Source organism: Nicotiana tabacum, chromosome 17 (assembly GCF_000715075.1).
Source record: "Nicotiana tabacum cultivar K326 chromosome 17, ASM71507v2, whole genome shotgun sequence".
In the NCBI taxonomy this organism is placed as follows: domain Eukaryota; kingdom Viridiplantae; phylum Streptophyta; class Magnoliopsida; order Solanales; family Solanaceae; genus Nicotiana; species Nicotiana tabacum.
This window is the reverse complement of record NC_134096.1, coordinates 47,611,019-47,635,982: the sequence shown is the minus strand read 5'-3', so window position 1 is coordinate 47,635,982 and position 24,964 is coordinate 47,611,019. Positions and strand designations below refer to the sequence as shown.

The 24,964-nt window shown below is 39.0% G+C and overlaps 1 protein-coding gene across 6 annotated transcripts; it reads left to right on the top strand.

The window, feature by feature from the left end:
• The first annotated feature begins 1,918 nt into the window (after positions 1-1,918).
• LOC107782862 (protein GET1-like) lies at positions 1,919-7,351 on the top strand. 6 transcript variants are annotated; one of them, XM_075234252.1, is made up of 8 exons: positions 1,923-2,329; positions 2,987-3,066; positions 4,001-4,071; positions 4,858-4,928; positions 5,013-5,094; positions 5,317-5,366; positions 6,894-6,997; positions 7,033-7,351. In XM_075234252.1, the coding sequence occupies exons 1-7, from the start codon at positions 2,222-2,224 to the stop codon at positions 6,963-6,965; spliced, it is 534 nt and encodes a 177-aa protein (XP_075090353.1). In that variant the 5' UTR covers positions 1,923-2,221; the 3' UTR covers positions 6,966-6,997; positions 7,033-7,351. The 6 variants fall into 6 exon arrangements, with proteins under 6 accessions (XP_075090354.1, XP_075090353.1, XP_075090352.1 ...); XM_075234253.1 differs by having other exon boundaries at positions 1,919-2,329; positions 5,013-5,177; positions 6,894-7,351; XM_075234251.1 differs by having other exon boundaries at positions 1,924-2,329; positions 6,894-7,351.
• Positions 7,352-24,964: the final 17,613 nt, after the last annotated feature.

The window sequence follows — 24,964 nt, the reverse complement described above, 5'->3', positions numbered from 1 at the left end:
TAAGCTCTTTTCCGAATAAACAATCAAAACAAATATTGTTTTGGAATAATACAACAATAATATGAATACAATGGGTAACAACAATCAAAACAAGTTGTTTAGGTTTGTGTGTGTGTTGTGTGTGGGCTGAAGTTGAAGAGATAAGAAGGGCTTTGAAGGGAAGGGCAAAAGGATATATCGTTAAGAGTGTTAAAAATGGAATTCACGATACTGTGAGATTTGAAGTCCACGGTTTGGTTTTGGCGAGATTTCGAAAATCTTTTGCCACGTCATCGATCTGCACTTTTTGGTTTTATTGGTTCTCGCATTGCTCTCGTAGGCGCTGTTTTGGCTCTGTGTTTTACCTGTGTTTGTTCTGAGAAGCATCGTGGCCCTAAAGGGGTGTAGAACAGGACATGTGGCGCTATCCCATTTCCTCAGGGTTTTTTATAATTTGTTTCACACGTATTTCGCTTTGGACAATTTTAGCCTTTTGTATTAATAACGGCTTTGTAAGCGGCGTTGAGGCCTTAATAAAGAAATGAAGACAAAATGAAAAGAGATTCGTGGATCGCGAGTGGTAGGATCAATCACGTCATTTCAATAGATTAAAGAATTCTTTTCCTAAAAGTATTTCAAGTTTTTGTTTTATTTTGCATCCAAATGCTCAATATGAGTTGTAATCTCGTCACTAGTAGATAATTGTAACTTGTAAGCTATTTCAGAAAATATTAAGTTCTTTTAAGTTTCTTCTAAATTATATTACTCATATAACACTAGCCATAGACATACATTAGAGCATGTTTTTTTTCTTCTTTTTTCCGATTTACAAATAAACATTCTAGCTGTCAAGTTATTAAAATTATTTTGGAAATATGAGAAATGTATCATGTTAGCCACATAAATCTAATGTCATATTTAAGATCAAAAATTTCAAAAAAAATATTTTTTTATTTGATTCTCGTAATAAAAAATTTCTAAAATGAATTTCCATGCAAGTGAAGGTCTAAAGTATGTCCTGAGCCTGATTTTAAATGCGACCATTCTTGGATATCATAAGAGCACAAGGCTTGGCTGACAAGGTGCGAAGTGCACGAATAAATATTTTTAGGATTCATATTTAAAGAATAGTTGATTTTATTAAGTTCATTCGCCTCAGATTCAATTTTGAATGAGCTTCAAACTTAGACCTGGGGTTGAACTCCGGCTTTGGCAAAGCCCAACTTCAAATATCAAAGTCTGAATTAAACGTATGAATATGAAGTTATACTTTAACAAAGTCCAATTTCAAATCCGACGGTATGAAGAAGAGGAAAAGCAACTGTAGCGTCGGTAGGTTTATAGCTTGTTTAGCAAAGCTTCTTCAAACCCAAAAGTACTTTTTTTTCTTTCAAAAAAGATATTTTTTTCAAAGTTGATGTATTTGGCCAAACTTTTAAAACAAAAAAGTGTTTTTGAGTAGAAACAGAACCAGTTTTGCAGAAGTGAAAAAAATAGTTTTTTTTCCAAAAATATTTTTGAGAAAAATACGCTTACAAACACTTTTTAAAAAGTTGGCCAAACACTGTTTGTTGCTTAGAAGTGTTTTTCAAATTAATTAGCCAAACACAAACTGATTCTCACAAAAAGTACTTTCGAGAAAAATACTTTTGATAATGGTACTTCTCAACATAAATTAATTTTTGAAACTTGGTCAAACAAGTTATTATTCTCTAATGTTTGCCAAAACTGATTAATTTTAAGTAACTTAAAAAAAATGAATATATTTTGAATAGAAATGCTACAAGCGGCTACTTGTATGTTAGCGCTTTTGGGCAATCCAAGTTTAATGGGCCTGTCCACTCTACAAATCCATTTTTTCGAGCGGTCCAAATTGCATTGCCAATTGTGCGGATACGTTGTTTAAAATATATTTACAGTTTATAATTTATTTAAATATTATCTTCAAGTTTTAGAATATGACATTCTAAAGTTAAAATCTCTGAATTTTAAATTAATAGTTCGAAATTTCAAAGATCTCAAAAAATTTAGTACTTGTGTCCTAAATTTTCAAATTCGACAAGAAAAATAATAGTAAATTTCAAAACAAAAGCCAAAAGTGTCAGAAAACTGGAGAAAAACCCGAAAGATCTGCGGACATATTGGTTGCAGATCCAACGAAAATGAAGCAGACATGAATCGATAAAGCCAAAATAGCTAAGCAGGAGAAAGCCATTGGAGCGGAAAATCCTCAGAGAAGAAAATGGAAGAATCAATGGAGAAACTTGAAGGATCGGTAGCCGCGCCGATGATATTCCTTATTGTCGTCGCTGTTCAGTACCTCTCCCGATATGTCGAAATCAATATGAGTGTATTTTTCTTAATTTTCACCTCTTTTTTAGATTTTTTTAAAATTTGGTTTATATTAATTTCACAAAAAATTGTTGTTTAGATACATATCTGTATATGTCTGCATGTGTGTGTATATTCTAGTATCCATGTATAAAGTATAAGTGAGTATTTATGGTAATGTACTTTCTCATCTCATACACTCTTGATTTTGTCACCTATTTCCTAAGTCTGATATATATATATTAAGGCCATCAGGTCAGCAGGTAATATTTTAAGTAAACTTACCTGTAGATATCACTCCATAGTGTAAAAAATTCTTTACAAGTATATAACTTAAAACTCTTTTTGTTTTTTTCGTTTGGTTTATGATAATTTCACAATAATAAGATATTGACACACCTACGTACAGTGTGTCTCAGTGTCTGTGAAGAGAGAGACTGTGTGTGCTGTGCACATATATATACGCACACGCCTAGAAAATATCATCAATTGCGGAATATTGATTTGCTATGGTGAAAGTTGTTTTTAATTGAGTTGTCAAGTATTTGAATGGTCGATTTGTCAACAGTTAACACAATCCCTTTGTAGATAAATCATGAATCTCCTACTCTTTTTTCTTAAAAAGTTAATTGTTTTGCTATTGTCTTATGTCTAATATAACAATCTTTGTTTTCAGAGAGTTTCTGTAAATGCTGAGGAGTTGCAGTTGCGCGCAGAAATTAAGCAGCTGCTAAAGGAGGCGAATGCCATGTCACAGTAAGTGATTCCAATTGTTCAAGTAACTAATCTTTATGTAGTCTTGAGTAGGATTCAACGTCTTCTATTGTAATTCATTTTGGAGTTCTCCACATGAGCACTGGCGTATCCAGTAGTATAGTTATGGGTTCAAATCTTCTAGCCTAGATCTGCAGTTATCTATGTAAAATCCATTGAAATTGTTGAAAATATATACGCACACGCACACACACCATTTGACTGTGTGTGCTGTACACATAATTATCCATGTTCTCCATGATTTCATAACTTATTACCCCACTTTCTTCCAATTTAATTTAAGGAAGAAATCCTACACCTATAAATAGGAGTCTTTCTTCCATATTGTGGTGTGAAAAATAATTGTAGAGTGTTTCAATAAAGTGAGGTTAAAGTTGTGAAAAAAGAAGAAGAGAGTTTTTACTTTTGTTGAAGTATGGTGTTCATCTTGGTGGAGCTTTGGACTCAACAACTTGTCTAGAGTTTTGTTCGAGTCATACGACGTGATCGGGCTGTTGTATCCTGGGGGAGACAAGTCAAGAGAATTACTGCTGGACCAGTGAAGACTTTGCTGCAGTGGGCTTGAATCTCCTTAAAGAGAGCGAGATATCCGCGCCTCAGCCTGAAGATATTTTATTTTCTTCATTTTATTTTTCAACTGTAATTGTATTTTCACCAACACACATGATATCAATAATTCCCCCATTATGGTAAAAGTTATGATGTCTTAACCAAAATTGTATTTCTAGTAGTTTGCTGATAATTCTGATAATAGTAGTTTTCCAACCAAAATACTAGTATTTCTTCTGTTCCTTTTGGGCCTTTATCTAAGAAAGTGAGAATTGTCATTTGTTGATAATTCACTTTGTAGATCATGCTATTTTTTTAACAGTATGTATGATTGTAAAACTTTATGCTGTATTCATATTGATTTCAGGCCTTCAACGTTTGCACAAGCTACCAAACTAAGGAGGATGGCAGCAGCCAAGGAGCAGGAACTTGTAAAAAGTACGGCATATACTACCATGCTTAGAATAGATACTACTGTTTATTCATAATTCTTATAGACTTTATTTATAGGAATGTTGCTGCATATGTTCGTAGTGCCCCATCAAACTATAGTTGGACAAGTAAAATAGCATGCACAGAGAAACTGATGCTACTCGTAGTAGAAATCACTACAGTAAGATGTAGCAGTCAGAGTCCCAGATATTATATTTTGCCTGGTGTACTCAGGCTACTGTAGCAAGCAAGCTGTTAGAAGAATGCTTGAAAGTACTCCTATCAATTTTAGCTATGCAAGTACTAATTAGGCTTGTACCACCTTTTAAAGAATTTGGGTGGTGAAAGCAAATTATCAGTTCCATTAACAATGTATTCTACTCCATGAACAATTAGCTAGGAATGTTGAAGTACCAAATACACCTGCCTATTGTTAGGACTTAAAACTATTTGACCTATAAACCTATGTGGATTTAGCAAAAAATAGAAAATAATGGATGCATAAGAACGAAATAGGTGATATTAGCTGGTTTAGTCATGTTGGTGTACTAACATTTCATCCTTTTCTGCCGAAGGTGTTCTAGTTTGTTTTGGATTTGTATGCCAGTCAAAAAGTAAAGAGATCCCCTAGTGAAAAAACCGTTAATTTGTTGTTAAATCCAAATTATTGGGTACAAGAATCTAAATGGATATTGAGGATTCATATAACCTATCTTAACTAGTTTGCGATTGATATACGTTTGGTGTTCTTGTTTTTGTTTATTCTCAATTACTACATTTGGTGCCATACAGATCGTGAAAAACTCAGAAAAGTAATGAAATCGTCATATGATTCACACACAAAGACCCTGATGATCTTAAAGGTAATGCAAGCAATCTTTGGTAGTCAAGACTTTTACAACCTTTGTTTTAACTGTAAGATAATTAATTAGCTGCTGATCACACAGGTTTTAATGTACTTGTTGCTGATTATATGGTTTTGGCGTATCCCTGTGGCTTCCATACCTAAGCAGCTCGTGCAACCTTTTGGTAATGTGTTATCCTCTAGTATTCTTGGTTTCTCGACACCTGCATGTCGTTTTATCAACTTTACGAGTTTTGTCATATATGAGGTAATCTTGAAATTCATATTCACTAATCTGCTATGTTGTGCCTTTCAATGTGACAGGTGGACAAAATACACATTTAATTGCTTTCACCACCTTTGTTTGCATGTTTCAAACTGATCTTCTATAACCTTCCACGTTGCAGGTAAGATATTGTCTTGGCGAGCTGGAGGTCATGTGAATGAAAACGTCATGGTAACTACCTTGAGGATTTAGCATTGATTGGAAATTTCTTTTTTCGGACAACTGTGACTATATGAAGTAGTAACGAGCTTAAGTATTGGGTGTGAGTCTTCGCATATTTGACCAAGTTTTTAAAATCTGCTTATTTTGAAAAATGCTTATGTGTGTGTTTGGTACAAATGAAAATATTTTTCGAAAAATATTTTTTAATTTTCCCATGTTTGATTGGTTTAAATATTTTGGAAAACATTCTCCTTATGAACTCATTTTCCTCGAAATATTTTTCTTATCAAGAGATGTGAAAACATTTTTCAAAACTCCTTCTCAACCTTCCCCACCCCCATACCCAAAAAGGTTTTTTTTTTTTTTTTAAATTTCAATTTTTCCGTTATCACCCACCCTATTACCCTTCCACCCCCCTCCCCCCATCCCCCAACCCCGGCAAATTTTTTTTTATTTTTTTGCAATTTCAAATTTTTATTTTTTCGTTTTTCTGCACCACCCATCCCCACCCCACCCACTGCCCCCCCCCCCGCACATTTTTTTTTTACTTTTTTTTATAATTTCAAATTTCTGTTTTTTTCGTTTTTCTGCCCACCCACCCCCCCCCCCGAAAAAAAAAATTTAATATATTTTTCAGTGTTAGTTTTTTTATTTTTCGGTTTAAAGGTTCGAAATTTTACAAGTTCCAAAGTTATGAGTTCGTAAGTTGACGGGTTCGAAAGTTTATGAAATTTGTGGGTTCAGAAGGTTGTTGGTTCGAAAGTTTATGGCTTCATGTTTATTATATCTAAATTATTTATGAATACTCTTGAGAAGTCCATTTTCTTAATTTGCGTACCAAACACCGGAAAATAAATAAGATTACTACTTGTTTTCCAAGAAAATATTTTCCACGGAAAAACAAAAATTTGGGTGGGTAGGGGGGGTAGAAAAACGAAAAAACAAAAATTTGAAATTACAAAAAAAAAGTATAAAAAAAACTTTTTTATTGTGCAGGGTGGGGGCAGTGGGATTAGGGTGGGTGGTAACGGAAAAAAAACTGAAATTTGAAAAAAAAAAAACTTTCTGGAGAGAGGGGGTGGGTAGGCATGGGGTGGAGTTAGGTGGGTGGGTGTGGGGGATGTGGGGTGGGTTGGTGAGAGTGGGGAATAGGGTGAGGAAGGTTGAGAAGGAGTATTGGAAAATATTTTTCCTTCTCTTGATAAGGAAACCATTTTCCTCCAATGGGAGGAAAATGAGTTGATAAGGAAAACGTTTTCCAAAACATTTAAACCAACCAAACATGAAAAAATTGAAAAATATTTTCTTCATACCAAACACACCCTGAGAGTTCTGAAGATCTCAGTCTTTGTTAATTTTTCTTACTGTCTGTTGATTCATTTTGCAACTTGTATTTGGTTGAATCTTGTCCTTTTGAGGGGTTTGATTAGTGTGCCAATATGATCTTAAGCGAGTATTCATTAATTACGCCACTTCCAAAGCTGCCTATCTTTCGTTTGAACAATGTTATGACTAACTTGTGTAATGTAATTGCAGGTGGGAATCATTCCATGGTTAATATTGTCCACTAGAATAAGCAAACTTATCTGCCGGAAAATATTCAAGTAGGAGAGCAAAGTAATTTGAAGCGAAGAAACTACACATCAATTGAAAAGAACCAAGATGGTCTGTCTACTGATATATATTTATTTGATTGCGATTAACAAGCACTATTTATTTGTCTGGTGTTCATTTATCACCTATCGATTACTGTCATATTTTTAAAAAGATTATTAGTGAGGAGTAAAACATAAAGTTTGTATGGTAGTGCCAACAGTGCCATTGCCACAGAAAGCATATGGCTGTTCACTCGATTGAATATTGTCTATTTAGGTTATATATTGTTAGCATTTCTGATTTTGTTTCACAAGGATGGGGAGGTCCACATTATACTGATAAACTCTGGTGGTTAATTAAGATCTTTTGACCTGATAAGTTTATTAGTCTTCCATTTATGCTATTGTCATGGGATGCTTTGACTCTTTTCACAAATTGGAGGATTCTCGAGGTTCAATAAATTTCAAAGTTTCGAAGGAAAATTTTGAATTGAATAGGATCTCGTAAAATACTCTGTTCATTTTTACTTGGCATGAATATTAAAAATAAATTTTTATTTTTATTTGTCACTTTACGCATGTTAAGAGAAGATAATTTTTTTTCCTATTATATTCACAGTATTTATTACTCATTATTTTCTCAAATTTAATAAAATATACATCAATTAATATGGATATCATGGTAAATTATGCACTTCATTTATTATTTTTTAAGGGACGTAAAAAGTCAAAACGTGCTAAGTAAAAGTGAACAGAGAGAATAGTATGAATAATCTCATTAACTCATTCAGCTTGTTCTTTTAAGTCACTTCTTTTTTCTTTCATTTTTTGTTCTTCGTGTGATGCTTATTTGGGTGAAAGAAGAAAGTGGCTACCCTCGTGGAATTCGATAACTCTTTTCTGGCTTATACTTGAATAACCTACTTAAGCAGAAATAAACTAATTTCTAACACTTTTTACATGCCATTTTTCCGAGTTCACTAGCTAATGAGAATTATTTGTAATAATAGTTTTTAAGTGATATAATTGTGAAATATATATTGTTTTTTTCTCAATGTATAGAATGTAAACTCATAGAAGTTGACAGAGTTGGACATGGTTTGATCAAGCAAGTCATATATATATTTTGGAGTTCTAATATTTTCACCTCTCCCTCTATTCTTATGGACAATCTGTTCTCCAATTTGGCATCTTTTAGCCAATAGCAAAGACTTTAAACCAAAATTTTAAATGAAATTATTTTAAATAATTAATACATCACTTTATGGATAATTTGTCCTCTAAAAGGGAAAATGCTGAAGAATTGATCACAGTTTGTGATATTCCTTTTGTCAAAAAGCTGTGCTGTAATATGGATAGCATCCATTACAGGAAGGTGAGTGCGAATTTTAAAAAGAAAGAAAATTGCTAAATAGGAAAGTAGTAAGCTTCTTGTCAAAAAGATAAAAATCAAAGTTTACTACCACTTGATTACAGAATTATCATTCAAGTCATTATTTAACTGACCGATCTTCTTAGGTCCCCCGTTAAAAAAATATTCCTCAAACTTATGCACCAAATTTTGGTTTGACTTCCAACTTTTGAATTGGAGTCAGAGGCTCCTACTCAAGTGATACCTCACAGAAAGTTAATGTAATGTGACATCCATCGACTTAAGAAGACTCATCATTCTCTTATGCCAGTTTAACAAGGACTTTGAAATTTGTCTGCACTTTGCAAACGCTAGACAAATAGGGTTCGTTTGGTAGAATGTATTAAGGAAAGAATAATATATGTATTAGTTTAGTATTATTAGTGTGGTGGGATGTCCATTGGGTTTTGATTGAGGGGTGGGTCTTGAATTTGCTGAGGTTTCCATGGAAAGAACATTGATTGTCTCCAGTGGGAAAAAGAATGGTAGGTTCTGTGCCATGTTCAGGCTGAGAAGAGGGTTGGGGCTAGAGGGTCTAGAACATTGGCCAACCACATATGATTTAGATAGTTGTCCAGTGCCAATCTCATGCCCTCCGTTATCATTTGTGCTAAGAAGGTTGGGTTCTGAAGGATGATCAGAACTTCTTTTCCCTCTATGACCATCATGAAGAAGACAACTTGACCTTGTAACCCTTGCTCGATCCAAGAGAGTGGTTGTTGGGCAGGGTTGGGAGGATGAGCTACATATACCAGCTGGTATTGAGCTATTTGGGGAAGCAAGGGTGGAAAGTTGTCCATTTGGTTTGCTGGAGGTCGTATGAGAGGGGGAAATGGAGTTTGTCTGCTTAGAGGGAAGAGAGGTGGTAGCATGCTGTTTATTAGGAAGGGGTTTTAATAAAGAAGCATCAGTACAGTGAGAGTTTGAGGTTAATGATTATAGATATTTGTCGTGGGATTTAATGTGCATGGCATTGGGGGAGCTTTGCGTGGAGGAATGGATGTTGAGTGTTGGTGGCTCTATTTGCATAGCCACTTGGCCATCTTCAATTGCCATGTGTATAGGTAGTAAGGCTTGGGAGTCATAGTCAGTGGTATTATTTGCTAATAGGGGCTTCTCTACTTGTTTAGTGGCTGCCAATGAGGGATTAAATAGCAAAGTTTTTATATTACGGTTATTGTTGTGGGACACGTTTTGTGCACGTGTCTCATTCATAATAGAGGACTACTTTGTTTGTATTGAAAAGGATAGAGAAGATAGAGAATTCTTCTTCTGGTAGGGGAAGGGAAGAGAATTGATTGGTTATGGGAATTGCTTCCTTCATAAAACTAGCATGCGTTAGTAAGTTGTCATTATCGAGTTCTATAGGGTAACAATTACTGATAGAGCTATTATACTTAGGAGCTAATTCAGTAGAGATTAATTTTTTGGAATTGTAATAATTAGTTTGAGACTTAGTGGTGGTAGTGTCGGGATTATTTGCCTTGAAGGCTAGCTTTTGAGAGGGGAGAAACTTACCTGAATCTGCTGCAAAAATATTGACGTTTATACCTGAATGGATTATGGTTCTGGAATTACTGTATGATCTATTGAAGCTTGCTTCTTGGAGTTTGACCTTTTCTTCTTGACGAAAGGCACTGTTTGCCACTCCTCCGTTATTTGGTTGTCATTTTGCTGGCTAATTGTATCATCCTTTATGGGCTCCTTCCGATGGTGTCCTTCTTTTTCTTGATGAGGGCAACGTGATTGTATGTCCCCCAATCTTCCATAGTTTTTGCAGAGAAAACCTTCTCCTTCATAGATTATGATGAGCGATTCTTTTTCCAAGGAGTTTGATGATTAAGGAGTATTTCCAAGGGGAGTGAAGTCGTTCCTTATCCTCTGCAGAGAATTGGATTGACTTTATCCAACCAAGAATTGAAGCTGTATGCACTTGTGATTGTATCACCCTTGAATCATAGATGTCGTGCACATGATCCTCTTCGTTTGGATCCATGTCAAAATCAATTATTTCTTCATTTGTCATTAGCTTAGTGAGTGAACCGTACATATGCAAACAGCAAACTACATATACAAGACCATATTATTCAAGTTTTTCCCCCAGTTTTGTAGCAGTGCGTTAATATTTTATTATATATAATTAACCTTGTCAGTCTTTTTTCTTTTTTTTCTTAACCTTGTCTGTCTATTGAAGGAAACTTTTCCTACTTACAAGCAATTAACCGAAGAGAGAGACAGAGAGAGAAGGTCATGAAAATAACGTTACAGTCCTCTTCTCTAAAACTGTTTATTATGCAATACCTATAACTCGCTTTAACTTCAGTGTATCCAGTGTTGATATTTGAATATGATACTCCTACGTGGAGACTATCATTTTTACCAATTCGTTTTGTTTCATAAAAACATTATTATCTCTAAGTAGACAGTAGTAGTAAACGTTATGTTAGGAAACTCGGTATTGCTAATTATAGTCTTGTACTTGTATAGGGTAAATTATGCTATGCTACGTGGCCGTTCAAAAGAGTGACACGTGGAACATAAGATGGGAATAGCTAAAATCGAAGATAATTATCTTGTCTGTCACCGGAAAGAATAACGCTTATAAAGATGCAATGAATACCCTCCGCCAATAGCATTTAGTGCGCTGCTCGTTACAGAAAATTTATGCTCACTATTACACCTTCTTCAATGGCCCTCATAATGAACATTAAAGAACAGCATGATCCTAGGACCTTGTTCCCTAGATACAGCTATAAATAATGATATCTGTTATCATTGTAAAAGACAAAATTTTTCTAGCAAACTTATGCTATAATCAATAAAAAGCTTTATATAATTTTACTTTCTTGTTCCTGGGTTTCATCACTGTTGTGCCCGGTAACTCTGCTCCCAAATCATTGTTCTTCGTGATTTTATCATCATTTCAAAGCTATGTATTGTGCATTTATTTAATTATTTCATTATTTCAGGATCAAATTAATTCACTTTTCTAGAAACCAAGTATAAATTCAACTGTGTCGTTTTACGGGTAAACAGTTTGGCGCCCACGTATGTGTTATGGATTGTGAGTTAAAGAGTTTTTCCAATTAAAGTGACAAACTTGAGTAAGGATTATTTTATTGTTCAGAGTTGCCATTTGGAATTTATTTTTCGGTGTTCCAAATCATCTTTTATTTGAATCCCTAGTCAAACGAATGCTTGACTCTATTTTTATTGGTCCGCAAAAACAGGAGAGCGGGTAAGAAATTCTGTTGACCGGGGAGAAGGTATAATGCACTCCCCGAATCCCGTGATTCTAGTACGGTCACTTTATTGACTTAAACTTGGCTTGAATTAATTTTGGACAAATTGTGATTTATACCTTAAATTACTATCATCTATTGTCACTTAAGAATTAATAATTTTGGTCTAGGAGTGTGCAAGCACACAAAGTCTTTATTTAATCACATGTACTAAATCAAAGAACGTGTCGGCACACATGGTTTAAATAAAATTAATTACCGAAGAGGGTAATTTATTAATCAAAGGTCAAGGAGCGAGAATGTGATGACCCAAAAGGTCATCTTATGTTTTAGAACTCGAATCTGCGCTTTTAAGCCTTAAAAATCTTATTTTTACCCTTCTCGATTTGCGTGCGCAATCCGGGCGTGTTTCCGAAAAACGTTTATGTTGAAAATTGATGAAAATAAGAATTTTGGCCTTAAAAGTTGATTTTAGTTAATTTCGGTCAATATGTTTGGTAAACGGGCCTAGATTTATATTTTGACGGTCCCGGTGGGTCCGTATTAAATTATGGGAATTGGGCGTATGCCCGGAATCGAATTCGGAGGTCCCTAACTCGAGTTATGAATTTTTGATGAAAAATAAAAAGTATGAAAATTATTTATTTTTAAGAATTGATTGATATTTGGCATTGTTAGTACCGGGTCTATAATTTGATTTCGGAATTCGGTACAGGTTTATTATGATATTTAAGACTTGTCTGTGAAATCTGGTGAGAAATAGAGTTGGTTTGACGTGATTCGGATGTCCAGTTGTGAAGATAGAAATTTTAAAGTGTTCTTGAGAATTTCATTTGATTTAGTGCTAAATTCGTAGTTCTAGGTGTTATTTTGGATTTGATCGCGCGAGCAAGTTCGTATGATGTTTTTAGACTTGTGGGCATCTTGGTTTGGTGCTCCGAGGGCTCGGGTGAGTTTCGGATAGGCCACGGGATGATTTGGACTTTAGAAAACTGGTTTTCTGCAGATTCTTGTGTTCTGGCATGTCCTTTTTCGCGTTCGCGAAGGTCCTCTCGCGAACACAAAGAGTGAACTAGTGAGACTGAAAATCTCTTCTTCGCGAACACGAAGGCCTGGTCGCGAAGTGATGGGGGATTTACCCTTCGCGAACACGACTGGCTCATCGCGAACGCGAAGAACTTGGGGACATGGGGGAGAGTCAATCTTTCCTTCATCGCGAACGCGAGCAATGTCTCGTGAACGCGAAGGCCAGGGAAGTAGCCTACGCGAATGCGAACACGAACAATGTCTCGCGAACGCGAAGGCTTGGCAGCCAATGCTATTCGCGAACCCGACAAAGGCCTCGCGAACGCGATGCATACTGTCGCTCAGCACTTAACAGAATCCAAACACGGGATTTAGCCAAAAATTTATTTTTCTCAAAAATCAAACGGTTAGATGCGATTTTCAAGAGTCATCTTCTTCCCCAATTACCCATTACATTTTATGAATTATCAACCTAAAATCTAGAGTTTTCATGGTAGAATTAGGGGGTAGGATAGAAACTAGAAATTTCGGAAATTTGGGGATTTAGACCTTAATTTGAGGTCGGATTCAAAAATTAATTATATATCCGAGCTCGGGGATAAATGGGTAAATAGATTTTGGTTCGAACCTCGGTTTTGACCAAGCTGGCCCGGGGTCGATTTTTCAACCTTTTGGAGGAAAATTTGGGAAATTTAATTTATGCAATATAATTGATTCCTTTAGCAACATTTGATATTATTGAGTCATTTTTGAATAGATACTAGTGGTTTGGAGGTGAATTCTACAGAAAAAACTGTGATTGAGAATTAAGTGGCCTTCAGAGCGAGATAAGTATTGTGTCTAACCCTGACTTGAGGGAATTAGGAACCTTAGATTATTTGCTATGTGACATTCATGTGAGCGGCGTATATGTGAGGTGACGAGTATTTAAGCGCCGCCAAATTACCTGGTTTTCTATGTTCCTTCCTTTTTTCTTACATTGTCTCTTTCCTATGCCTAATTGCTATGTGTTTATACTAGTGTTGTTAAATTGATTGTTCTTATCATGTTTACGGATTTTCTGGTGAAAATTGAGTATTTATTTCAAAGTTGAGATTGATATTATGGAACCAAATGTTGAAGTAAGGTTTGTACTTGTTATTATATCTCCATGTTGTTATTAATTCATTACATTATGGTAAGGGAGAGTGTTAATGCACGAAGGGTGATGCTGTGCCATGTTGTGAGTGTTAATGCACGAAGGGTGATGCCGTGCCATATTGTGAGTGTAAAAGCACGAAGGGTGATGTTGTGCCATGATATGAGAGTTAATGCACGAAGGGTGATACCGTGTCATTTCTATTGATTTTATGGTGAGATTGAGAGTAAAAGCACGAAGGGCAATACTGTGTATTTTTCCTTTACTGTATTCATGCTCCTGTTGATTCATATTATATTGGTTCTTTCAGCTCTCATTCTGTTGTAGCTCTTTACTTCGTATTTTCCCCCAGCATGTATCCCCTCCCGATAATTCTTGTCTAGTTCTTCATTACTGTTATTTGTATATACACAATTAAACTGTACAAGTTGATTTGTAGGTGCATTCCCTTAGCCTTGTCACTACTTTGTCGAGGTTAGGCTTGACATTTACCAGTACATGGGGTCAATTGTACTGATACTGCACTCTGCACTTTCCATGCAGATTTTGGTACCGGCTCGGATTGATCGAGATTTGAGCTGTTGGACCCTCTATCCGGAGACTCAAGGTAGATCTGTCGGTGTTCACAGGCCTTGAAGTCCCCATCTATCTTTTCAGTTTTACTATTTCTTTCATCCACAGTCGTATTTCTTTCAGATTATTACTTGTAATCAATTTTAGAATGCTCGTGAATTGTGACTCTAGATCCGGGTAGTAGTAATTAATGCAGTCTTTATATTATTCCGCACTCATTATATTTCACCTTAGCTAATTATTATTATTTACTGAATGGAAATAAGGATTTGGTTTAATGATTCTCTATTGTTGGCTTGCCTAGCAAGTGAAATGTTAGGCGCCATCACGGTCCCGACGGTGGGAATTCCGGGTCATGACAAGTTGATATCAGAGCACTAGGTTGCCTAGGTGTTATGATTCACGAGCAAGCTTAGTAGAGTCTGGAGGATCGGTACGGAGACGTCTTTACTTATCTTCTAGAGGCTATGCAGTTTAGGAATAAATTTCACTTCTATTCTTCTCTGTCGTACGATTTTGTTTTCTCAATACTGATTGAACTCTTCCACTCTTATTCTATCGCAGATGGCGAGAACACATACCGCTTCCTCAGTTGAGTAGCATTCAGAGCCTCCAGTGAAAGCTCTTACGCGGGGCAGAGGTCGAGGCCGAGGCCGTGCCAGAGGCCGAGGTAGGGGCAGGTCTCTGCCCAGAGCCCAGAGACCGAGAAGCATCCCAAACACTGGAGCCTCAGATAGATCTTGACGAGGAGGTTCCAGCCCAGACTGTTCCTGCCGGGCCAGCTCAGGTTCCGGAGGGGTTCATTGCCACCCCAGTACTTCAGGACGCTTTGGTCCATTTGGTGGGCCTTATGGAGAGTGTGGCCTAGACTAGCGCATTTCCCATGGCACCAACAGTCTCTCAGGCTGGAGGAGGGGCCCAGACTCCCACTACTCCCGCTCCGGAGCAGATAGCTCCCAAGTATCAGGCTCCAACAGCTCAGTCAATAGGAGTAGTTCTGCCGGTTGTTGCGGTTCATGTCGGAGATGGGCCAGCTATGTCTTCTAAGGCTTTGTGAAGATTGGACAGGTTTACCAAGCTCTTGCCGGTTCACTTCAGTGGTACTACTTTAGATCCCCATGAGTATCTTGACAGCTGTCACGAGATTTTACATAACATGGGTATAGTGAAGACCAATAGGGTCGATTTTGCTGCATTTCAGATGACTGATTCTATCAAGAAATGGTGGAGAGATTATTTGGTTACTAGACCAGCTGGGTCGCTTGCTCTTACTTGGGACCAGTTCTCTTAGCTTTTCATAGAGAAGTTTCTGCCTATCACATTGAGAGAGGAGCGTCGCCGTCAGTTTGAACGTCTCCAGCAGGGCAGTATGACTGTTACTCAGTATGAGACCCATTTTGTGGATTTGGCCTGTCATGCTATTCTTTTGCTTCCCACTGAGAGAGAGAGAGAGAGAGATAGAGAGAGAGAGAGGGTGAGGAGGTTTATTGATGGACTTGCTCAGCCTATCAGATTGCAGATGGCTAAGGAAACTGGGAGAGAAATTTCTCTTCAGGCGGCTGCCAATGTCGCCAGACGAGTCGAGATGGTTCTTACTCAAGGAGGTTAAGGGTATGACAAGAGACCTCGTTATTCCGGTGAGTTCAGCGGTGCCTCATCTAGAGGCAGGGGTACTTTTGGTAGAGGCCATCCTTACAGGCCGTTTTATTCAGCATTCCAGGCATCCCACGGTGCCTCAGGTGGTCGTGGCCCTCAGATGCATTATTCCGACCAGCTAGCCTACAGTGCACCACCAGTTCCTATTAGTGAACCTCCACTCTAGAGTTATCATGGTGGTTACTCAGGTCGAAAGGGTCAGTTTCAAGGTTAGTAGTCACATCAGCCGAGGTTATGTTATACTTGTGGTGATCTGAGGCACGTTGCTAGATTTTGTCCTCAGGCAACGGACAACTCACAGTATCAGGGTTCTTGTGCCATGGTTCCGGCAATAGTTGCTGCACCACCTACTCAGCCAACCATAGATAGGGTTCAGGCAACTAGAAGTAGAGGCCAGACTATTAGAGGTGGAGGTTAGGCTGTTAGAGATGGAAACTAGCCAGCTAGAGGTCGTCCTAGGGACGTAGTTCAGGGTGGTGGGAAGCCGGTTTATTAGAGTCGCACGTATCGGTATGGAGACGTCTGTACTTATCTTCGAGAGGCTGTGGAACTGTTAGGAAAATTTCACTTCTTTTGATTCCTTGTCGTACAAAACTATTAACTTTGAAATTCTAAACTTCTGTCTTCTACTCTCTCACAGATGGTGAGGATATGTGCTACTGGAGATGACCAGGCACCCGCGCCCCCTACTAGAGCTGGCAGAGGCCGGGGCCAGGGCCGGAGTAGAGGCCAAGGACGCCCACTTGGTGCATCCAGAGCACCCGGGAGAGCTGCAACAAAGGAGCCACCAATAGCTCCAGTTGGAGCACAGGCACCTGAGACGCCTGCTATTACTACTCCAGCTCTTCAGGAGACCCTTGCACAGTTCATGAGCATGTACCGCACTCTAGCTCAGGCAGGGTGGATTCCCCTTGCTCCAACCACATCTCAGGCCGGGGGAGGAGCATAGACTCCTTACTCCCGTACCCCAGAGCAACGGGTTTAGGTTGATCAGATTCCAGAGGTTATACCGGTGCCACTGTAGCCCCAGTTCAACCCGATGATGTGGCAGTAGCTTCAGAGGAGGAGGAGCTTATACTTGAGAGATACAAGAAGTACCACCCTCCTATATTTAGTGGCCTAGCGACACACGATGCTCAGGGATTTCTGGAGGAGTACCACCGTATCCTTCGTACTATAGGCATAGCAGAGTCGAGTGGGGTTTCTTTCACAGCATTTCAGCTTAAAGGAGCAGTCAATCAGTGGTGGCATACTTATGAGTTGGACAGTCCGTCTGAGGCAGCTTCCCTTATATGGACTCAGTTTTCTGACATGGTTTTTAGAGAGTATGTCCCTCAGAGCCTCTAGGACGCATGGCACACGGAGTTTGAGCAGCTGCGCCAGGGTACTATGACTGTTTCTGAGTATGCAGTCCATTTCAGCGACTTAGCTAGACATGTACCAGCCCTAATTTCTATAGTTTGAGAGAGGATCCATCGGTTTATTAAGTGACTCATTCCCAGAATCAGGACTAACATGGCCCGAAAGTTGGAGATGGATATCTCGTATCAGCAAGTGGTTAGTATTTCTAGGAGAGTGGAGGGCATGCTTTCTCGGGATAGGGAGGAGAGAGAGGCCAAGAGGTCTTGAGAGTCTGGCCCTTATTCTGGTGCCCGTGCCCCAGCTGCAGTTCGTCATGGTAGGGGCTATGTGAGTCACCCCGTTCAGTCATCTCTTCCAGCCGTCAGTGGTATTCCAGCTCCTCTTAGACCTCAAGAGCTTTATTATGCAACGCCAGTATCCAGTGTGCCTCCTGCACTAGGTGTTTCCAGCGGTCAGCCACAACTGCCACGTCCTCCCAGAGCTTATTTTGAGTGTGCAGACACTTGCCATATGGTGAGGGATTGCCCCAGACTTTGGAGGGGTGCACCTCCACAAACTTCTCAGCCACAACGTGCTCCACTAGGTCCTCAAGCTATGATTACAGCACCAACTGCCACTCCACCTGCTCAGCCAGCTCTAAGGGGAGGTCGGGGAGGTAGAGGTCGCCCTAGAGAGGGAGGCCAGGCCAGATACTATGCCCTTCCTGCCCGTACTGAGGCCGTTGCTTTTGAATATGTCATTTACAGGTATTGTTCCAGTCTGTCATAGAGATGCATCAGTTCTATTCGATCCAGGCTCCTCTTATTCTTATGTGTCATTTTATTTTGCCCCACATTTGGGCGTATCTCGGGATTCCTTGAGTTCTCTTATTTATGTGTCTACTTCTGTGGGAGATTCTCTTGTTGTGGACCGCGTATATCGGTTGTGTTTGATTGTTATTAGTGGTTTTGAGATCAGAGCCGATTTATTATTACTCAGCATGGAGGATTTTGATACTATCTTGGGCATGAACTGGTTGTCGCCCCATTATGCTATTCTTGATTGTCACGCCAAAACCGTGACGCTGGCTATGCCAGATTCACCGTGATTCGAGTGGAGGGGTACCTTAGATTACACCCCCAGCAGAGTTATTTCATTTCTTAAAGCTCAGCGAATGGTTGAGAAGGGGTATGACGCGTATCTAGCTTATGTGAGAGATGTCAGTATTGAAACCTCTACAGTTGAGTCAGTCCCAATAGTGAGGGATTTCCTTTATGTGTTTCTAGCTGATCTTCCGGGCATGCCGCCCAATAAAGACATTGATTTTGGCATTGATTCATTGCCGGGCACTCAGCCCATCTAAATTCCTCCTTACCTTATGGCCCCTACTGAGTTGAAGGAGTTGAAGGAACAATTACAGGAATTACTTGATAAGGGCTTCATTAGGCCCAGTGTGTCATCTTGGGGTGCTCATGTCTTGTTTGTGAAAAATAAGGATGGTTATATGCGTATATATATTGATTACCGCTAGTTGAACAAAGTCACAGTGAAGAACACATATCCTTTGCCTCATATTGATGACCTATTTGATCAGTTACAGGGTGCCAAAGTGTTTTCCAAGATTGACTTATGTTCAGTCTATCACCAGTTGAAGATTCAGGATCTAGATATCTCGAAGACTGCTTTCAGGACTCTGTATGGCCATTACGAGTTCCTTGTGATGTCATTTGGGCTGACCAATGCCCCAACAATATTTATGCACTTGATGCACAGTGTGTTCCGACCCTATATTGATTCATTCATCATCGTATTCATTGACGACATTCTAGTGTACTCCCGAACTCGGGAGGATCATGAGCAGCACTTGAGGACAGTGCTTCAGACTTTGAGAGAAAAGAAGTTGTATGCAAAGTTCTCAAAATGTGAGTTCTGGTTAGATTCTGTGGCATTCTTGGGTCATATTGCATCGAGTGAAGGGATCAAGGTGGATCCGGAAAAGGTGGAAGCAGTGCAGAGTTAGCCCAGACCGTCCTTAGCTACAGAGATTCGGAGCTTCCTTGGTTTGGCGGGGTATTACCGTTAGTTTGTTAAGGGAGTTTCTTCTATTACAACACCTATGACCAGGATGACTTATAAGGGTGCTCCATTCAGGTGGACAGAGGAGTGTGAGGAGAGATTTCAGAAGCTCAAGACAGCTTTGACTACAGTCCCAATATTAGTATTGCCTTCAGGTTCGCGGTCTTATACAGTGTATTATGATGAGTCGCGAGTTGGCCTCGGCGCGGTGTTAATGCAAGACCGTAGGGTGATTGGCTACGCGTCCAGACAACTGGAGATGCATGAAAAGAACTATCTTGTCCACGACCTTGAGCTAGCAGCTATTGGTCATGCCTTGAAGATTTGGAGGCACTATTTGTACGGCATTCCTTATGAGATCTACACTGATCACCGGAGTTTGAAGCATCTGTTCAAGCAGAAGGATCTTCATTTGCGTCAGAGGAGGTGGTTAGAGCTGCTTAAGGATTATGATATCACCATTTTGTACAACCCTGGGAAGGCCAATGTGGTTTCCGATGCTCTGAGTCGCCGGGCAGAGAGTTTAGGGAGTTTAGCTTATCCACCAGCAGCAGAGAGGCCCATGGCGTTGGATGTTTGGGCCTTAGCCAGCCAGTTTGTGAGATTGGATATTTCGGAGCCGAGTCGAGTATTGGCTTGTGTGGTCTCTCGGTCTTCTCTTTATGATCGTATCAGGGAGCGTCAGTATGATGAACCTCATCTGCTTGTCCTTAAGGACACGGTCCAGCACGGTGATGCTAAGGACACGGTCCAGCACGATGATGCTAATGGTAAAAAGGCCGGTCAATATTTTGAGGATATTTTTATCGTTTAATATTTTGCGTGAAATTGTGATGACCCGATAGGTCATCTTATGTTTTACAACTTAATTATGAGCTTCGAAGCCTTAAATATCTCATTTAGACTTTCTCGATTTGCGTGCGCAATCTGGGCATTTTTCTGTATGTTAAACAAATTGAGAAAATATGAAATCTTTGCCTTAAAATACATTTGAGTTGACTTCGGTCAACGTTTTGAGCAAACGAACCCGAATTCATATTTTGTCGGTCCCAGTGGGTCCATATCGTGATTTGGGACTTAGGCATATGCCCGAAATCGAATTCGGAAGTCCCTACCCCGAGTTATCGCACTTTGTAAAAATTTAAAAGTTAAAGGCTTAATGAATTTGAAATGTTTGACCAATATTTTACTTTTTGGATATCGGATCCGTATTTTGGTTGTAGAACCCAGTATAGGTCTAATACTATATTTATGACTTGTCTGTCAAATTTGGTGAGAAACGAAGTTAGTTTGACGTGATTCGGACGTCCGGTTGTGAAAATAGAAGTTTCGAAGTTTTCTTAAATATTTCATTTGATTTAGTGTTCAATTTGTAGCTCTAGGTGTTATTTTGATGATTTGACGAGCAAGTTCTTATGAGCTTTATACACTTGTGTGCATATTTGGTTTAGAGCCCCGAGGGCTCGAGTGAGTTTCGGGTAGGCTAGGGAGTGAAATTGGACTTAGAAATATTGATGGTGTTTTAGTTCTGGTGCAGGCCTCTGATCTCGCATTTGCGATATCAGGCATCATATTTGCGACCTCTGATGGGTTTGCATTTGCGAGCCACTCATCGCATTTGCGAAGAGTAGCTGGGCCACTTTATGTTCGAATTTGCAAAGTGGGACAGGAGGGGGAAGTGATCGCAATTGCGATCAAGTCGTCGCATTTACGGAAGGTCAGAGTTCGTATTTGCAAACCATTCATCGCAAATGAGATAAAAGCAAAGGTGTGAAATCTTCGCATTTGCGATAGATTCTTTGCATTTTTGGGGCTCGCATTTGCGAGCCCCAGGTTGCAAATGCGACATCTACAACTGATCAAATGGGGTCGGTTGTACTCATACTATACTCCTGCTTTTCTTGTACAGATTTTGGTATCGGCCCTAGATGATCGTGAGGTTAGCAGTTGGACTTGCTTGTCGGAGACTCAAGGTAGATCTGCCGATGTCAGCAGACCTTGGAGTCCCTTTCTATTTTCCTTATTTTATTATTTCTTTTCATTCAGAACATTTGTATTTTTTTTAGACTCTGTTTGTAGTAAATCTTAGAAGCTCGTTGTTACATCCCGCATTTTTCGTATGTTAAAGTTTCGTCTTCAGTAAATTGATGTAGACTTGGGGATGAGATTTTCTTAAGATTATAAGCATTATGCTATTTCAAACACATGATGAGTAAATTCGTGAAAGAGAGAAGGTAAGCAAAGAGAAGAAAATGAGTTTCGTTAAAGTTTGTCGATTTGGGATAAAATACGGGTCGAGCGATAATACCCGATATTTATGGATTAGTACCATACAAGGTACCGTATGACCATGATAGTATAATGTATAAAATATATTTAAAATAAGTAGAATTTTAAATAATTGAAGATAATTCTTAATTATACGGATAATTGGTTAATTACCAGATAACAGAATATTACCTAATTAATTAATTGGTTATGGGATAAGATTAAAATTCCCCCCACCCCCATGTGGCAGCAAGCCTCTACCTAAAGATATGACTCTTAGTCATTTTTATTAGGTGCCACGATAATGTGTTAGTTACAAAAATACTTCATTTCTAAGATTTTCAATACCAAGAATACTACAAGCAAAATAATGTGTTAGTTACCCAAACACTTCTAGCCTATTGAAGAAAAAATGCTCCTAGGCAGCTTTCCCGAGACTAACACCTCCAAACCTTTCTAGCCTATTGTACTTCATTCCGAGAGGATTTTCCGGTGGCCTTTGGCCGGAATCAACATTTTAGGGGACATGGATGATAATGCAATTTACTTCGCTATAGGTTTTAAATCATACGACATAACCAGGGAGGAATCAAGAGCAGAGGTATGGTACAACTGGACAAAACGAGGTCGAAACATGATCAGAAGAACTTTTTTCAGCCAGAAGACTATGGAGTGATTGTGTTATGCTCTAAAGGAAGCCTCGAAAGTGAAAGGAAACTCAGTAAGAAGATGGAAGTTCCAGGATCACTTCTCAGAGTCCTTTTGCTCGAGAAACTACAACAATCATGGGCGTTACATAAGTATTATAAGCATGCAAGGCAAAAGGAGATTGTCATTATTATACCTGAAATGACATTTAATGCTGGGTGGCTGGACATTGCAGATAAAATATCAAAATTCATTAATGGCAAAGCCGAGAAGACAGTTACAGTTGTTCAAAGAAATACAGAGGAAGGACTCCTTTATTCAGACTCTACCAGAAAATATAAATGGACAACCAGAGAAATGGAGAAGGCAACCATGCAAGAAACAGATGGCGTCATATGCATCTCAGGAGGGATCAACACTTCCCAAAACGAGCTCCTTTCTAGGAGTGTAGTAAAGCCTCCCAACATGGATACCCGACACCTCTACCCTCTCGGAGATCCACCGCAGGGCCAGCAACACTTGGAAGCAGGCACATGGGGTGGATATTTATGATATGGGTCAAAATCGTTTCCTCTTCGAATTTTCATCAAAGACTACTACTGAACATGTCTTAAAAGGGAGATGGAACTGGAAATTTCATAAATTCCATCTTCAATGGTGGTCGCCGACGGTGGAATCTCTCTCAAAAGCTGAACCAGTGGACCAAGTTTGGATTAGATTTATTGGACTCCCTTTGCAACTTTGGTCACATAAGGCTTTCAAAGAAATTGGACACTTCTGTGGGGGTTGGGTCCAAACAGAGGAAGTGACGGAACTCAGGAACCATCTGAAATGGGCACGTCTAAAGGTCAGAGGTAATGGTGATTCAATTCCAAAAACAGTCAACATTGAAAATGAAGGGATCACTTTTTCAATTCAAGTTTGGTCTGAAACTCCGGTAAGATTTACCTCCAGTGAAGAGTGAAGACAGAGAAGAAAGGGTTATGGACCAACAGTTAATTGTGGACTCTACTTTAGCGGGGGAAGGGCTCAAGATATCAGTAATGTGATGGGGCACGTGGGTGGTTCAAAAGCAACACAACATGTTCCTAATGAGGGAACATATGGTCTGCCATGTGAGAGGGCATTTAACCCTAAAGTTCTGATACAAAAAAGCCCCCAGTTTTACTTGGGCCCAGACATCATGGCCCAACACATTTTAGAAGGCAAGTCCATTCAGAAATCTCTAACTGAGCCCAGAACTGATCCACTGAAAGAAGAAGTTGCTGCTAATTTTATATATTCTTCAATTATATTGCACGCTGCAAACATCGAGCCCAACCTATCAGAGAAAAATATGATATCAGAAGAAGAAGAAGAAGAAGAAGAAGAAGAAGAAGAAGAAGAAGGATACAAATAAGCCAGTGAAGACTCAACTGACAAGGAAGGTACTATGATTATTGTGAAAGAAAGTGACTGCTCTTTGCTTGAGTTACAAACCTCCAACAACATGCAAATCTATGAACTGGGGGAAACCTCCGGCTGGACAATCGAAGAGGCAGAACCTTTGAACTTGCAAATCAAAGAGGTCGAGAAGGACCAAGATTTTGACACGCCTATTTGGATCCATCAAAATATCATAAGACTAGGCAAAAAATTTGGGGTAGAATTCCAGGGTTGCGAGAATGAGGCACTACAATTGTTCATGAAGATTGACCAAAAGAGGCAAATAAACAAGGAGAATGCAAGGCAGATTGAGACAGCTACACCAATAACAAAGATATCGAAAGAATTGAAAAGCCTGTATTTTGGGAGCAATTTCAAAAGCAATGGCACCAGCAGCAAGGGGGGTTACCACATCAATCAAGATCAATGAAAGTAAATATTGTATCATGGAATGTAAGGGGTCTAAACAGAGCAAGGAAGAGAAGACTGATCAACAATTGCATTAACACTTGGAAAGCAGATGTTTACTGCTTTCAGGAGACCAAAATTGAAGGAGACATCAAAGGAATTGTGAAAGAGCTTTGGGCAAACAGATGCGTGAAATTTTAACAATTAGAGGCTAGTGGCACTAGGGGAGGTATTTTATTAATGTGGGATAGAAGGGTTTAGGTAGAAGAGACCAGCAACTTATGATCCTACTCTATCACATGCAAATTCATTGGAAAAACCCAAGACTTCACTTGGCACTTAACAAATATTTATACTCCAAATTCCAGGGAGAAGAGAGAAGATGTTTGGTGGGAAGTGGGAGAAGCAAAGGGTTTGTTCTCAGGCCCTTGGGTGGTATGTGGGGACTTCAATACAGTCAGATTCCCGTCAGAAAAGAAAAATTATAATAGAATCAACAGATCAATGACTGAATTCTCTGATTTCATTCTAGACATGGAATTGGTGGATTTACAACTGTTAGGAGGCAAATTCACATGAAGGAAAAGGGACAAACATGATATTGTAGCTAGATTGGATAGATTTCTAATATCTAACGAATTGGATGAGGGCTTTAGAAACATCAAACAATCAACACTTCATAGAGTGACTTCTGATCATACTCTTCTGTTACTTCAATGTAGTAACTGGGAACCAACTAAGTCCTACTTTAAATTCGAGAACTGGTGGCTACAGACCGAGGGATTCAAAGATAGAGTTAA